This window comes from Oryza brachyantha, chromosome 1 (genome assembly GCF_000231095.2).
Source record: "Oryza brachyantha chromosome 1, ObraRS2, whole genome shotgun sequence".
Classification (NCBI taxonomy): Eukaryota; Viridiplantae; Streptophyta; class Magnoliopsida; order Poales; family Poaceae; genus Oryza; species Oryza brachyantha.
In genome coordinates this window covers 27157808-27173998 of record NC_023163.2, presented here as the reverse complement: position 1 = coordinate 27173998, position 16191 = coordinate 27157808, and the positions used below count along the sequence as shown (strand labels likewise).

Here is a 16191-nt window from a genome sequence, read left to right as displayed (position 1 = left end):
CTCGCACGCACCCCCTTTTCCTGCCGCCGCCCTTCCGCCGCTCGCCGCCGAGCCTAGCCGCACGAGCTGAAAAAAGACCTGAAAGGTCAGCGCGTCCCCTCCCCTCTTCCTCTCCTCGCGCCGCTCCCGCAGCAGAAACAGGGCACCTTAGACGGGTCTGGAGTGCAGGTCGCGCCTGGAGGAGCTCCTAGGGGAGGTGGCTGGAGATGGCTGGTGGGAGCTGCGACGTGTGCAAGGAGGCGCCGTCCAAGTACAAGTGCCCCGCTTGCCGCACGCCATAGTAAGCCCAACCATCGGATATCTATACCTTTCTGCTGGTATGAGTGTCGTGTACTTGTGTTGTTGCGGAGGATAGCTTCCATTGTGTCGCATACCACTATCCTTAATTTTGGGAATATCGCTTCGATCATGGTGCTCAGTAATGGCCTAATAGCTAGCATAGATGATGCAATCATGGTTTAGGGCAATGTCCTACTGGATTACCTTACCGCTTGAAGAAAAGAGTACTGATTTGCTAGGGTCAATAGAGTAGATTGATGATTCATGTTTGGAAGCGTTAGACCTTCTTTTAAAATGTGATCCTGGTGAGGTAGAATTATATGAAATTATCTGATATATTTGGGTCTGACTCGGTAGCTTGATGCTGGAGTGGTGGTGTACAAGCAAAATGCCAAACAAGCTATGCAAACCTCTCTTGATATCTGTTGTCAGTGTTGATTTTTAGTGATAAGCTTTATCAAATTATTATTCAGCTTTGATTCGGTATTAGCTAGAGATTTTCTCTTGCACAATTGTTTCAAGGACATAAACTTAGGATAGCCAAATTTAATTCTCTACTATGGCCCCATTCTTTCTCTAAGTTTCCTAACCCAAATTTCCTCGTTTTCCGTAAGCACCCTAACTACTAAACGGTGTGTGTTTTGCAAAACTTTTCTATATCATATTAATCTGTTTTTTAATTTTTTTTTATAACTAATAATTCATTAATCATATACTAATCTATTACAACATTTTCCGCGCCGGGTTACATACACACCTGCCAAACGTGGCCTACCTAAATACCCATAGTTTAATACAGATAAATATGAATTAATTGAGAGGGTTTTAGAACAACACATCCTTGTAGATATCTTTGTATAATAAATAAACTTGTATTTAGAAGAAACATTTTTAATACGAAAGTACATCAAAGAGTACTTAGTAAAAAAAAAGAGTTGGTAGGGTGGCAGATTCACTGCCATGGTGCCACCACCATTGCCTTCTTCTAGAAGAGTATAGTATATAGTATATAGAAACTGTTTCTCAAGATTCCCTGAAGCTAAATGAACTACTGAACTAGCGCTTACCTGTTCAGCGATGCCATCATGGTTGAACATCTTCTGTGTCCTGTAGATTTGTTCAGTGAAATTGCTCTTTTGCCCTATAGTTGAGAGGTGTTTGCTCATTTGCCACATGTCATACACAGTTACACACATGTGCGGCAAAGGAGCAAATGCCATATTGTGGAATAATTAAGAGCATGATCTTCAATTTTTCTGCCTCTTTTTTATGTATTATAAAATGCAGTTGGGTCTTACATACCGTCGCATTATCCCTTGCAGCTGCTCGGTGGCATGTTTTAAAAATCACAAAGGTACTCAATGCTATCCTTTGGTAATTTCTAAATATAACTCTAGTGCTGTGATCTGAAAGTAGCTCAAGTATCACAACTGTCCTGTTCTCTCTGTTGCTTCTTAGCTGTGTATTTGAACCAACAACTCTGTTGTTGTTTCCCTGTACTGCTTTATCTCTCTTTCTTATCGAAGTTGGTTATTGTTCCTTTGTTGCCTGGCACTTTTAAATATAGCTCAATAAATCATAAGTTATAAAGAAATATCTATTAAGAGTTTGGAATCACTTTGCATAATGCTAAGTGATACAGCTAGTAATAAACTGCTCATCACAATCCAAGTTTGTGAGGGCACCTTTTGTTTTGAATTTTTTTGGCAATTCGATTGCTTGTTTTGTTAGGACTTGTCGAATGTCTATTATACTCGGTTTGTGATTAGGAAAAGGCTGAACAGTACTAGTACTAGATACAGCACAAATTATAACAATCATTTATGCACTGCCTTTATGCAAACAAAAATGGCACCAAACATCTTCGTGTCCCCTTTTCAGAGGAATATCTTCATTGTCTTGATAGCCAGTATTTCTGCTAAATATCATTTTGCGGACAGATAAATTTTGTCTGAAGACGGTACCTCCGGAAGAAGTTAGCAAGTCAACTCTTCAGGGGGAAATTCGTAAGTGCTCTACCTTTTGAAGACAAATATTGGGATTGTTGTTAAATTTGGTGACTCAATACTGTTGTTTGCAACCGCTATATAGTTCTTATATATGGAAATTGAGGTGAAAACCATGACAATTATGATTGACGGTCCTACATAAAAATACATTAGTACATTGTAAAAGAACATTTGGCTGCGTATGTCTCCTACAGAGCATCCACTTGCCCCTATATAAGGGCCTGAATTATCTTATTGTATATCCATGCATTAAATTTGTCAAATTCAGTCCTTTTTTCCTCGAATACACAGGAGATCTGTGTACCATTATACACAGGAATCATGCGTGGCACAAATGTTCTGTCCCACCATCATTTTTCTAACATAATCTACTGGAATTTACAGTTGTGCTTTCTATTGTTTTCAGCAAGGAGCTCTGGGTCACTGGAAGAAGGAGCAAATTGTTCTAATGACAAGGATCAAGTCCCATGTTTATGTAAAAATGCAGCGCGCTTATCTCTGTTGTTAACTCTCCATTTATTCCATTTGGTTTCCACTGAATGCTGATTGAACTAAAACTTTATAGACCAGGATAATATACATACTATAAATAACTGTTTGATTCACCACTCACGACAACCTTCAGTTGTAAACAATGCAACAATATGCTTTCTTATCAAAATAATTTAAATTAGTTTCTCTTATAAGTGCTACATTTTTATTCATTGTGAATCTATGTTAACCTCAATTGTTTGTCTGCAGTACCAGACACAACTTGCCCTGCACAATCTCCAAAAATACTGTGCTCTACAAAAGCTCTTGAAGTTGAGGATCCCAGTTGGATTGTCGACAAGAATAGACTAAGATCTTTAGGTATCACCTATGTTATACTCTCAGCAGGCTGTTGATTATTTGTAAAAGAACTGGATAGTTTATCATGGCCTTCTAATTCTTTTACATTTGCATTAGTTCTTGACAGTTTACCTTATTTATATTAAAAGGAGTCCTTTTGCCTTTTAACTTGATTTCTGGCCTTATTTGACACTGAAAAAAATTCTACATGTCTCCATTTCTGTCCTCATTCAACTCAAGAATATCAATATCGATTTCATTTGTCTGAACTTACTCCCCAAAATCCTTCAGTTTAGGAGTATATGATACTTTGAAGGTGCTCTGAAAGACATGTTTCTGTGTTACTGATGCTGTGTTATGGACCGGCATTATGGGATCAAATACCTTAGGTGTAGGACTTGTCCACCAAAGCTGATCAGAACCTCGATCTTCCAGAGAAGCCAGTGACCCGAGGGTGATCTTCCTATTGATCCTCTTTTTTCCAAGCCCACAATATGCTGATTTCTTCGTCTCAGAACAGGAAAAAGAGTAACTGAGCATAAACCTATCCTGAATGTCATTTAACTCTACCCAGAAATACTGGCAGGCACATTTAATAAGGATGGTACTAGGCCAAATTTCAGCTTCATAATAGTTAATTTTGTATATTGGTTCCACATCCCTCCCTGTACAAATGTCAAAAGTTTCATTTCTTCCTTATGTAATTAATCATGATAATATTGCTTGTCTTGTCTCATAAGCATCATCAATTAACTCATTGCTTGATTTTTGTATCCATGCTAGTGGAATCTAATGAGATCCGAGATGCTCTTAAAGATTCTAAGCTTCAGCAAATGCTACTTAAAATTGATGGCTCTACAGAACCAGAAAAGGTAATTCCTTGCTCTTGTGATAACTTCAAGTTTATTTAATATGTTAACTATGTTTGGATTATACTTCCGTCTGGCTCAGCATGCACATTTGCGCAGTATGCCAATGCCTATTGAGGGCATTGCAGTATTTGAGCAATTTCACTATGATAGTACACACTTCTGTTTCTTATTCCTCCATCATGGTTTCATTTCCCTATCAGTAGTTGCGAAGCTCTAAATGGGCACGTTCGATTTTAAGTAATTCCTTTTACTATAATATACTTAATACTGATACGAAAATAACTTGCTCACTTACATTCTTATGCCCCCTATACCACCTTTATTTTCTGATGCCCACTCCTTCATTATATCATCCTCAGGAATTAGAGAAATTGATGGAAGGACACGCTTTCCAACAGTTCACCAATAAGGTTTCTCTTTCATGCTCTCGTCTGGCTTGTTTTTGCCCTGGCATTTGGTCTTCCATCCACCAGATATTCCTCGTTAACTCTGTAAGTTAATAAATAAGACACCCCCACGTTTTTGTTTACTCTGCTTGCAGATTCTTGACATTGTTAGTCCACAACAATGAACACTACCTTCCCGGTGGAACTATTCAGCAGAAGAGTGCACGCATCAGGGCAAATGACAGCGTGTAGAGCAACTAACCTCGGATGCTGTTTTCCTACCACGATGAGATGTTCAATTAGCCTACACCCGTGATGGCGTCGCATCTTCTTTGGCTAGCGTGAGAAAGTTTTGTCGTCCAAGATATTTCTTCTGTGGTGGTAGTAGCACTTTACCATGGCATTTCTGGCTCAACCAACAAAGCAGAACTGCTGCATTTTTTTTAAAAAAAGCAGAACCTGATGTTCTCCCGCGACCATAAAATTCTTCTGTATGGTTTATCTTCGCAAAGCTTTGCATCGGCGACGGGACAGTTGGTCGTAAATTGTAAGTCATCATCGTGCTAAGCGTGAAATTGTTTTGTTTCACGCTACGGTTTGCTTCCATCTGCATGTGGTTATCATTAGACAGCGAACTCGTTGGCGTGTGGCCTTCGATTTAAAGGCGTTTAGCAGTTCAGCACATGGACTGTTTCCTCTCCAGCTTTTGTTGCTGTAAAAATTGTATGGGTTGACTGCTGAAAGGCAACGTCACATGTGCCACTGCAACTGGGTCCACTTCATTTGTTTCTTTTAGCATGCTGGTAAAAAACTTGATGATTTGTTGGCATGTTGATTACGTTAACACTCGTGAGTACGCACGCACGATATGTATGATTATCTGAGTGAATGGTAATTGATTAGTAGGATGATACGAGTCTAATAGATCAGGATATCCAATAATCGAACTTGAACCCTAATTTTAGAAAAATCAAATCTGGGGGGAGGGCAAACGGGCACCGAAAGTACATAGGTGAAAATATTTGCGGTTAATGACGAAAGGATTGCCGTTAATGACTTTCTAAATCCTAAATTAACCCGGGTTCACCTGACGTTGGCACGTTGCAACTTGCAAAGCTGTGCAACCTGTTTTCCACTGCGATAACCAAACCCAATTAAAAAAGCACCTCTTTTTGGCACCACTTTACTACTCTCTCCGTCCCCTCCCCTCTCCCCGCCTCCGCCTCCCCTTCCCCGCGCCGCCGCTTGCCAACCTGCCGGCAGGAGCACCGGCGGGGATGTGCGACCGCTCAACTAACCACCAACGCAGCTCTCCCGCGCTGTGCACCCTCCTCTAGCTAGGGTTTTGCACTTTTGCCTCTTGGGGCTCCATGCTGGTGTGAGGTGGGGAGCCGACGACCTGGTGCTGTCCGGTTGTGTAAGCTGGGGCGTGTTCTGGGTCGGCTCGCCGTCGGATGGACGCCGATGAGGCCGCGGGGAGTAGCAGGAGGATGGATCTGAACCTCTACCTTGGCCTCCCACGCGCCCCGCGCCCGCGCCGCTCCGACCTGGGCTCCGACCTCGCCCTCAGCACCCCGATGCCCTCCTCGCCGTCCTCCTCCGCAGCCTCCGTTGACGCGCCGGCGCCACCGCCCGAGCTTTCGCATCCCCCGTACTCTCCCTCTCATGCCGACCTTTCCCCTCCGCCGCCGGAGGTTTTTTCCCTGTACAACCCCGAGGACCCACCTGCTTCCGAGGCGCACCTACCGTACGTGCCGCCTCCGGCGCCGGTGATCTCGGAGCTCCCGGACGACCTCGAGTTTGGCCTCCCGCCCCCACCGCCACTGGTGCGGGCCAGCGAACTGCTAGGTTGGGATGACCGGCCGTCTTCGTCGACGGCGTCGTCCTCTTTTTTGCCTGACACCGCAACCCGTTACTGGCGGCTTCTCGAGCAGACTGGAAACCGATGGCTCCGTGCGAGGCGGTTTAGGTCGGACCTTCCGCCCCTTAGTTCTGAAGCTTACCCAGCTGGGCGTGATATAGCAGTCCCGGTGCCTCAGCACGAGGTGACGAATGATACTGTTGAACACAACAAAGTAGCTGCCGGTGGCACAGAAGTAGGTGCCTCCGAGGAGTCGGAGGAGCAGGGCAGGAGTGCTGCCACATTTGAGTGTAATATATGCTTTGATATGGCCAGCGATCCGGTAGTCACCTCTTGTGGCCATCTATTTTGCTGGCCTTGCTTGTACCAATGGCTCAATGTTTACTCCAACCACAAGGAATGCCCTGTCTGCAAAGGCGAGGTGACTGAGGCGAATATTACTCCTATCTACGGGAGAGGGAATTCATCTTTGGATGCCGAGAAGGCTGTGGAAGATGGGAAACAACCTGGTCCTAATATCCCACCAAGACCACATGGAAATCGGCTTGAAAGCTTCAGGCAGCAGTTTCACCATTTGCGACCAATCTCAAGAAGGCTTGGTGAGGCACATGGATTACTGTCATCATGGAGGCGGCTTCTAGACCAACAGATTATGAATACTGCAAGTAGGTTTGAAGCCCCGCCTGAATCAGCCGTGCAGGAAATAGTTGACACTGCTCATGCTCAGCACACTAGTCGCTTAAGTAGATTGGCTTCACGGATGAGAGCAAGACGGTTGCTGAGAGAAGCAGACAACCCTAACTCTCCTGATGGTGGTTCCACTGCCCTTGATAGTGGTTTGGTCAGAAACAATGCACCGGATCCATCCAGAAATGGTCCAAGCTCATTATTACCAGATGGTATTGATTGGTTGCGTGGACTTACCCTTCTTGGGTATGAAGACACAGAAAGATTTGCAACTGCCATGAGTGATTTCAGAAGGATAACTGGGTCAAGCCAATACGGAGCATCAGCGTCATCATCTAATCCTCCAAATCCGAATTCAACATTTGACAGAACCCATGTTGTTGCAGCACCTTCTGCAGATCAAGCATCTAACTCAAGCACCGCTGCAGTTATACAAGGGGATGCTGGTATCTCCGAGAGTGCAGGAGAACCTAGTAATGTAGGGTCGTCAAGATCCCTGAGGAGGAGAGGGAGGAGCAGTGCCTTGGGTTCTTTGGATGCCGATGGTGGGGGCCTCCAACGTAACAAGAGGCGAAGGATAAACTGAACATTTTGTGTTGCGGTGTTAATCTAAACTCTGGGCGTCATGCTCGCTGATTTTCAATTATTGCATTTCATTTCTTCGGGTGATGTCTGCTGTGTTGTAGTGTAACAATTTTCTTCCTTTTCTTGTTTAGTTTGCACTGAAATGTTCTTCTGTTTAGTTCCTATGTAGTCTCTACCTGTTTAATTTAAGGAAAGTTATTTATCAAGCCATTTTTGCGTTGGAAACATAAAGGTTCGAGTTCACATTATTTCCAGAATAATAAATTGGATGCTGACATGTGCATCCAACACAACAGTACTCTGGTATTCTTGTTACCATCAAGTAATATAGGCATAGCCATTTTGTTTTTATTTGTGATCCTAAGAAACTCCTTCGGACACAAAAACTAACAGGTCATGTATAGTTTAGTGTATAGAACACCCAGAGAATGGACCTGTGGACATGGTTGTCTTTGTTGCTTCAGAGAAGGTTCATAGTCTGAGCTTTACTGCACATTTACCCTCTAATGGAACTACTTAACCAGCATATTTTCTTACTTGCTGATTGTTCAGTAGATAAGCTAAACTTTGTTATCGTTCGGAATTTCTTGATGCATGGAAGCTGTTTCATTGAGCATAGGTCAGTGTAACTGTGCTAATTGTTTTTTTTTTCGTGCACGGGTGTGGGTGGGTGGGTGTGTGTGTGTGGGGGGGGGGGTGTTGGGGCGGAGGCTGATTCTCTCATTACTTAATTGGTTTAAACTTTTAAAAAGGAATATCACACTGCTATGGAGCTATGCGGGGATGGGATCACTCCTTTTGGAACCACATAGGAGAACAGATTAACATAGAAAGGGCAAACATTTAAGTACTGACCATGTACATACAAAGGGTTTACTAATTGGAATAAAATTGCTTAGTTTGTAGTACTAACAGTGAAGTTAACAGCATTGAACTGTATATGACATGTGGGTTATATGTACCATGTGTGCCGTTGGTCCTTTCTATTTAAAGATCATACAACATTTATTACATGTGAAACTTGTAAGAATGGAATTTGAAGAGATTTTTTGCGTCCAGCTGATTGCAAGTGGATTCCATTTTGGACCCAAAAGAAAAACAAAGCTCCCTCCCGATCAGTCCTCACTAACACAGGTCTGGTCGGTTTTCCAGATCTGTATGCTACCTCTACTGAAGGGTAACAGGTGATTTTCTGCATCTGTGACTGGCATGGTTAGTAGATTGGCATGTGGTATCCCCCCTGACAGGAAGAAGCAAGAACAGACTAGGAAGGGTTTGTCTGGTGCTGGGGAGGGAAGGGAATAACACTTTGTATTGAGTTTTCAACATAATTACAGATATATTGTAAAGGCTCACCCGTATATCTACTTAAACTAATTAATTGAGTTTTCAGCTTGCAGAGTTACCTCAATAACTTCAGTGGGGCTGGCACCTCTCAAATTTTTCATGGAGTTATAGACACTGCAGTCCTGTGAGTATTTTAAACTTTTCTTTTGTAGTATTGCATATGCTTTGCTATATCAATCTTACTATCACCTGTTGATCACCAAGAGTCTTTGTCCTATGCTATCTTTCTGCAGAATCTCCACAAGATGTAAAATGAGAATGCATTGAGTCTGTTCTATTAAAAAACACAAAGAATACCATGTATATTGTTCAAAGAATCCGCCAAACATATTAGAGAACCCAGCAAAGTTCATTTCAACATTGTTACTTCGTTTTTTGTGCTGAATGGCTAAATAGATAAATGATTTGTGATGATTATTGGAGGTGCAAACAAATAAATTAAATATTACAAAGTTGAAATAAATGGATTTAAAACTGTGTTCAAGAAATTCATATATAGAAAGTTTGTTTTACCAAAAATCACACTGTTCAGAAGCTCGGGAAATGTGCCTGTTAATCCATTCAAAACTATATAAACGGATGATATGTTTCATTATAGGAAGCTGAGGATGGAGATAGGCTCAGCATGCTGGCTGATGATATTTTACTGCCTATCAAAATTATCTTGTCAGCACTGTAGAAACATCTGACATTGTTGCTCGGTGAGCTCACTATTGATGCCAGGGATTTGCTATCTTTCACCCAAAACACATCGAGGCCAAACACACAGACGAGGAACTGAGGAAGTGACATCTCTAAGCAAAACTGTCGAGCTTCTTGTCTACGCCCGGCCCGAAATGGAAGGTGCTACTGCAAGCTGCAGCTAAGATCTACTTGGTCAATAACACTTAGATGTCACCAGAACTCAACAATGAAGCAATTGATTTGGAACTTCGGAAGATTTTTATCTTGCCAGTGCGAACGAGGCTTATGACCGCTATGATGATTATCTGCTTCAGCAAGCCCATTTTATGGATGCATTTTAATGATGCATGTTTCGTCACCTCACAAGACTTTAATAAACAGTGCTTGCTTTGCTGAATGGGACATGCATCAGCTCCTGTTTGACTGCTAAACCAACTGCAGCGTCTTATTCTCACTACTGCGATGAGAGTAGGGCTTTGCTGTATTCTCAGTGTTCTTGAAACTACATATGCTTATCTGGGTCATATGAAGTGCTCCATTGGGACACATACATTTGTTCGAATGCTCCCTTCATTTCATCTTGTTCCATCCTTAAGAAACTGCACATTCATGTGTGCAACAGTTGTTAATGGATAATATAGGATATAACATTATAACCTAAGAGAAGTTATAGGTGGTACTATAGTTATACATGTGTATAACCTAATAAATTTCATAGAGAATGTAAACCAGTGTTGATTTTCAAGCTGTTCTGTATGTGTAGATGTGTCCCCGGTACTGTATAATTTTGAAGTTTAACTATGATGATTGAGTAATCATACGTCAAATTGTGGTTGGCTTTTGTTTTTGATATTTTACTACTTCAAAATATAACTTTGTTTATAGGGGATTTTATAAATTATATGAAACATACCATTTACGATCTTCACAGAAACACCATGATCCCTTTCGCCACTATTTCATGTACATCTGGGTCAGTTGTGCGTAAAAACTCAAATCGCGGGTGGGAAAGGCACGGGAATAAAAAATACACACGAATTAGAGAACAGATGAAACACAGAATTAGAGAACACATGAAACACAGTAATTAAAGAATACAAGAAGTAAATACCAGCAATCTCATTTGGTTTTAGACAATCCTACCAATTCTGATCACATAATAGCAGGATTTTTTTAAGATCACTTCCTTGTCCGTCGTCAAGATGATTTCTAGAGGGGGAGTGAATAGTGTTCTATGATATTCAAGAGAGCAAATCTTTCAAACTAATGCATGCACAGTAGCCAATCCTAAGGAATCCCAAATCCTCCATTGTTTCCCTTCATTTATCTTCATTCAAAGTCAGGGCTCCCTTGGAATTTTGATTAGAGGGATTTTATGTGAAATGTAGAGGAATTGAATCCATTGGGGAAGGGGAAAAAAAGGACCTTCTAGAGCCTTTGGATGGTAGGATTGATGAATCTCAAGGACAGGAAAATTTGCTTCACATTTTGAAGGAATTCTACCATGAGGTCTAAGCCTAACCTCATGTTTACAATTCCGTTGAAAGTTCCAATAATCAACAAGCCTTAAATTTCCTTTGCATTTCCTATGAAGAATCCAAACAGCTACTCTGTGCAATCTGTTTGTGGCTTTGTTTTCCTATAGAATTGAACAAAGCCATGCCCCAAAGGAGCCCTAAAAGATGACGATGTTTGTGAATATTTGATAGTAAGTCGCACGAACTTCCATGTTTCTTACACTCCTCCAAATAGTGATATCAACCGGTATGTAAAAGTTCGAAGTCCCTTCGTTCATTTTGAGTGTTATTTAAGTAAAAGAAAACCTGTGGAACTTACACTTGGCTCACCCCCCCCCCCCCCCCCGGCCCCCCCAAAAAAAAAGGCAAAGGAACGTGCACTGTACTGTTCAGCGTTCAGACATCTCTATAGAAACAGGCAGCTTAGATGGCTAGATACGGCTAATGTCACGGCCAAATAACAGTGTGGTCAGCCAGTTGATAGCCACATAGAGCCTGTTCCTCCAGCTAATAACACGAGTCAGGTAAGCTGAGCGCCAGATAAACCAGCTTACAAATCCTGCAAGAGATATCCCTCTCGACTCCTGACAATGAAGGGGCAATTTCAGTTGATTCCTGAGAAGTTAGAACGATGGAAAATTTTACAGACTGAAATAGTAACCAACCTTGCTTTGCCTCAGATCGACCAGAGCTTTGTATCTTCCGACAGTCGCCATGCTCCCTAGATGCTTATACACAAAGGCAGGACCTAGATCAACGTTGATCTCACAGTTCGCGTGCCCTCCTCCAGCTTTCATGATATGGTTAAGAAGGCGAGCTAGATACTTGCCTTGTCGTTCTGCAACCTGTTCCAGTTCCAGAGTACATGTCCAATAGAATGTATAATACTTGAAGACATCCATTTCTTTGTAACATGTATCAATAATTCAAGGCAGTGGAAGGATCGGGAATTGTTTCAAGCAAGATATTTGTTTCGGTTGATATATGAAATTGCCCCTATTATGGTTAAAACCTACATTAGCCTTTTAAGTTATTACTTAGCATGGTTAACTCTTAAGCATTTTATGAACTTGGGCCTGATACCCACACCCTGCATTATTTCATTTACTTCAAACCTGCATAAGTACTTGGTTTTCTTTAAACGAAATCATGGATGACACTGTTTTTGAAATTTCTCCTAAAAAATAAACTAATGAAAATTACAGAAATCATAAGAGAGGATATATCTACTTGAAAGAGCAGAAGGTATAATACAAAAGAGATAAATTTTGTCATGGCCAAGAATCTGTTTAATGCTAATGTAAGGCCCTTTTGTTTTGCATGTGTTCTTACTTTGCCAATTCTCTTGGTATTCCACGAAAGATTAAGGAAGCCCCAAATATTACTTTGCCAAATAATCTACTATTGACTTGAATTGTACGAGATGTTCAGAGAAGCACCTGAGCTAAAGCTGGGAGAACATCCTTGCCCGTGCTTTCAAGAAATCCACTGCAATCACCAATAGCAAACACATCACGGACAGAAGGAACACGTAACCACTCATCCACCCCAATCCTGCAACCAGGCAACCAATCTATTAAAGATCCCCAGGGTATAAATAGACATGTTACATCAGTAGCTGGGTGGACACCAAAATCCTACATATTATAGAAGCTTCCTATGGTGCATGGTGAAACAACTGAGGCCGCGTTCAGCGTCGGGTTAGTTATCCGGCCGGAAAACGTAATAATAGATTAATACATGATTAATTAATTATTAATTATAAAAATTGAAAAATAGATTAATATGATTTTTTAAAGCAACTTTCCTATAGAAAATTTTCACAAAAAATACACCATTTAGCAGTTTAGGAAACGTGCGCATGAAAAACGAGGAAATTTGGGTTAATAAGAAGGGGAGAAGAATGCAGTCTGATTCACACATGAACTACATATACAAGATACAACCCTATTCCTCAAAGTACAGATGGTGAACAGGTAATATAATCAAATATTCAAATTCCATATGGTCAAGCCAATTTACAATACCTTCCACCTGGTGACTTAGGAAATGGCAACGACTTAACGAATGATGAAGCACCAACTCCAGTAGACCATACCAGCAAACCGTAAGGAACCTCCTCTCCATTGTCAAGGATTAATTTGTTGGATTGCACATCCTTCACAATTCCTCTCACAAGCCTGACACCTGACTGTTAGATGATCACATGAGGACGAGTTATTTATTTTACATTCCAGGTAATATGGGAAAGAATGACATATGGCAAGTATCACTCCAAGAGTAATATTACTCCAGCTTTCCCATAAGATCTACATATATTTTTAAGGTCAAAAGTCCTGGTAACATTAGATAGCAGACACATATTACGAACCTTAATTAGTTGATTTGTAGCATATTGCCTGAGGCGAACATCAAAAGATGACAATATCTCATTTGCCTGAAATTATAAAACGAAACAGCAGTTGTTAAGGGTGTTCAAAGTTTCAAGAGTGGGGGAGAGACCAACAGCTCTAACCTCAATCAAGGTAACATGTATATAATCTTTAACATGCGAATAACGCTGTTTAACATCTCTGATGATGAAATCACTAAGTTCACCACTAAATTCAACCCCTGTTGGACCACCCCCAACAACAACACAGTGCAATAGTCTGCGCTTTTCTTCCTCTGATATACCTGTTTTAACAAATAGCATTGGCCAATTGGTACAAGAATGATATACAGAAAAATTTCAGCACACAAGGTATTTTGTGAAAACCAAATACGCCTAACATGAAATAATTCCGTTCTAAAGATAAAAGGTTTTGTTCTAAATTCTGCTCAAACAGAAAGAAACTAGAACAGTACTAAAAGTCTAGATAAATGTGGTTGCTTCCATTTAAGCATGGATTATATAAACAATTTCATCAAGAGACAAACAGAATAAGAAAGTAATGAGTAATTACTGATTCCTTTGTGCCAGTGAAGTGTGAATGTGTTATCACTTATTATCAATGTGAAATGTTACATATGTAATACGGGAAAGTAGTTTCATCACACATCTTGATTTGAGTTGTTCTGTGTTACTGTGGCATACCAGGTACATCAGACAGCATCAGGTTCAGAAGGAGCTTCCTGCGAATTTCTTGAGCATGGTGAACTTCCCGGAGAAATATTGCGTGGTCAGTAACACCACGTATTCCAAAAGTTGAGGCCTCAGCTCCACACGCAAAGACCAGCTTATCATATGCAACCTTAAATTTCCAAGGCTTCAAGGCATCTTTCTCACCTTCAGTAACTGTCTCGCAATCAATCTAAAAGTCAAAGGAGGATGAATAATAAAGAGGTGAACAACTTCCTAAGGAAACATTGGTATACGAAATTCATGTATTAGCCATCCAGGTGTATCTGTATAGTTTAAATGAAACTAGCCTAAATATGCAACTAGAGGGTGAAAATTGACGAGGCGTCAGACCTATTTGGTGGACAAAAGCCATTTGTCCTACTAAGTACTCCCTCCGCTAATCCGCTTCATATTGTAAGTTACTTTGGGTTTGTTTTAAGTTAAATCTCTTTAAGTTTTAGCAAGTTTATAAAAATATATAGCAACATTTTCAACATAGAATAAATATTCTATAAAAAAATATTTAATGGTGAATTTAATGAAACTAATTTGGTGTTGTAGATATTATGACATTTTTATATAAATTTGGTCAAACTTGAAGATGCTTGACTTGGGAGTTAGGACAAACCTAAAGTGACTTTTAACATGAAACAGAGTGAGTAGTAAACAATAAACAGAGTAACACATGGAATCTGACGAACAATAGATGAATTTGTGAATATATGTGAGTTTAGAGTCGTCCTCTAGCCATTTTCTCCATAATTGTTGAACTTTCTTCTCCTTCGATGTGACTAAAAAGGCAGCAAACCAACGGACCAACTACTCAATCACTAGTGTAGACTAAGAGACACGCAGAACATGCGGGATGGATCACGATGCGGATGAATAAAGCCAAGATTCCTCCTTTCACTCTGTGTACCAAAGCTCAAAAGATTCAATTCCCTCCCCTACTCAAAAGGTCAAAAGTATTCATTCTGCATGAGGCGAAGCTGAAAGGGTCGCACTTTGATCATTCCTCCCAGAGTCTCGGAAACATGCATTGCCCGCGCGGACACATATGTAAAATCAATGCCATTTGGCAACACATCCAGCAATCCAGAACTATTGAGCCTCACCGTGTGAGCGTCGGGATCGACGGCGGTGCAGCGGGCGAGGAGGAAGTAGGAGCCGGGGGACTTGGACACGGCTGGCTGGATGCGCGCGAGCGGCTCGGCGACGGAGCGGAACTCGAGCGTGCCGACGCAGGTGGAGGCGAGGAGCGGCGTGAACACCATGTGGTTGCGCGGGGAGACGCAGACCACCTCGTACCCGGTCGTGTCGAGGTCCTTCATGAGCCGCGCCCCCGCCCACCCTGTCCCCAGCACCACCACCCGCGCTTTCTCCCCCTTGGCCGTCGGCCCCAGTCCCGCGAAGCCCCTCTCCACCGCATCCGCCGCCGCGGTGGAAAACGGCGAGTACGGGAGGAGGCCGCGGTGGCGGAACGGGCTCGTCGGCCACGCGCCGCCCCCGCAGCCGCGGCGCGAGAGGCGGGACAGTGAGCGGAGCAAGGAGGACGCCGCCATGGCGGTCGTGGCGCGAGACGACGACGACGGGACGAGATGCGGTGCGGAACGGGGAAGTGACCTCGTTAAACGAGCGGCGCTTCGGTGGGGGACCCGCGCCGCGTGGCGGGTGAGCCGACGACCTTGGGCTCCCGTCCGATCCGCGAGCCCGAGATCCGGACGGCGTGGGGCTCCTCCACCGTCGGATCGAATCTGGACGGCTCCGCGTGGGGTCTAGCCGGGGCTGGGGCGGTTTCGTCGTCGCGTGCGCGGTGGAAATTTTTGCGGTGGCGGGAGGCCAGGGAGCCCCGAAACGGTGGAGAAATCGCAGGAAATCACGGAGTCTTCCCGCGTGCCGCGCCACGCGGCGCGAACCACATCCAGTGCCGCGCCACGCCTCTCGGCCGCCACACGACCACGCCCCGTCGCGCCGGCCTCCCTGTGGACCGCGCCCACCAGCGCCGGCCTCACGCGAGCGCCGCACAGTAC

At 42.7% G+C, this 16191-nt stretch overlaps 3 protein-coding genes across 4 annotated transcripts; 2 read left to right on the top strand and 1 right to left on the bottom strand.

Moving 5' to 3' along the window:
- Window positions 1-4963, top strand: LOC102705036 (zinc finger HIT domain-containing protein 3). Its single transcript, XM_006646385.2, has 9 exons — window positions 1-85; window positions 169-280; window positions 1602-1633; window positions 2220-2285; window positions 2695-2763; window positions 3030-3140; window positions 3903-3991; window positions 4351-4401; window positions 4533-4963. The coding sequence occupies exons 2-9, from the start codon at window positions 207-209 to the stop codon at window positions 4560-4562; spliced, it is 522 nt and encodes a 173-aa protein (XP_006646448.1). The 5' UTR covers window positions 1-85; window positions 169-206; the 3' UTR covers window positions 4563-4963.
- Window positions 4964-5569: 606 nt separating this feature from the next.
- Window positions 5570-8150, top strand: LOC102716267. Its single transcript, XM_006644885.3, has one exon. It carries the CDS (start codon window positions 5832-5834, stop codon window positions 7509-7511), a length of 1680 nt encoding a protein of 559 aa, XP_006644948.1. The 5' UTR covers window positions 5570-5831; the 3' UTR covers window positions 7512-8150.
- Window positions 8151-10645: 2495 nt separating this feature from the next.
- Window positions 10646-15894, bottom strand: LOC102704766 (internal alternative NAD(P)H-ubiquinone oxidoreductase A1, mitochondrial-like). 2 transcript variants are annotated; one of them, XM_040519809.1, is made up of 8 exons: window positions 15277-15748; window positions 14135-14351; window positions 13574-13734; window positions 13430-13495; window positions 13086-13249; window positions 12498-12546; window positions 11724-11903; window positions 10646-11642 (listed from the first exon to the last, which is right to left on the bottom strand). In XM_040519809.1, exons 1-8 carry the CDS (start codon window positions 15721-15723, stop codon window positions 11490-11492), a joined length of 1437 nt encoding a protein of 478 aa, XP_040375743.1. In that variant the 5' UTR covers window positions 15724-15748; the 3' UTR covers window positions 10646-11489. The 2 variants fall into 2 exon arrangements, with proteins under 2 accessions (XP_040375743.1, XP_006646447.2); XM_006646384.3 differs by having other exon boundaries at window positions 10648-11642; window positions 12498-12612; window positions 15277-15894.
- Between the last annotated feature and the right edge of the window lie 297 nt (window positions 15895-16191).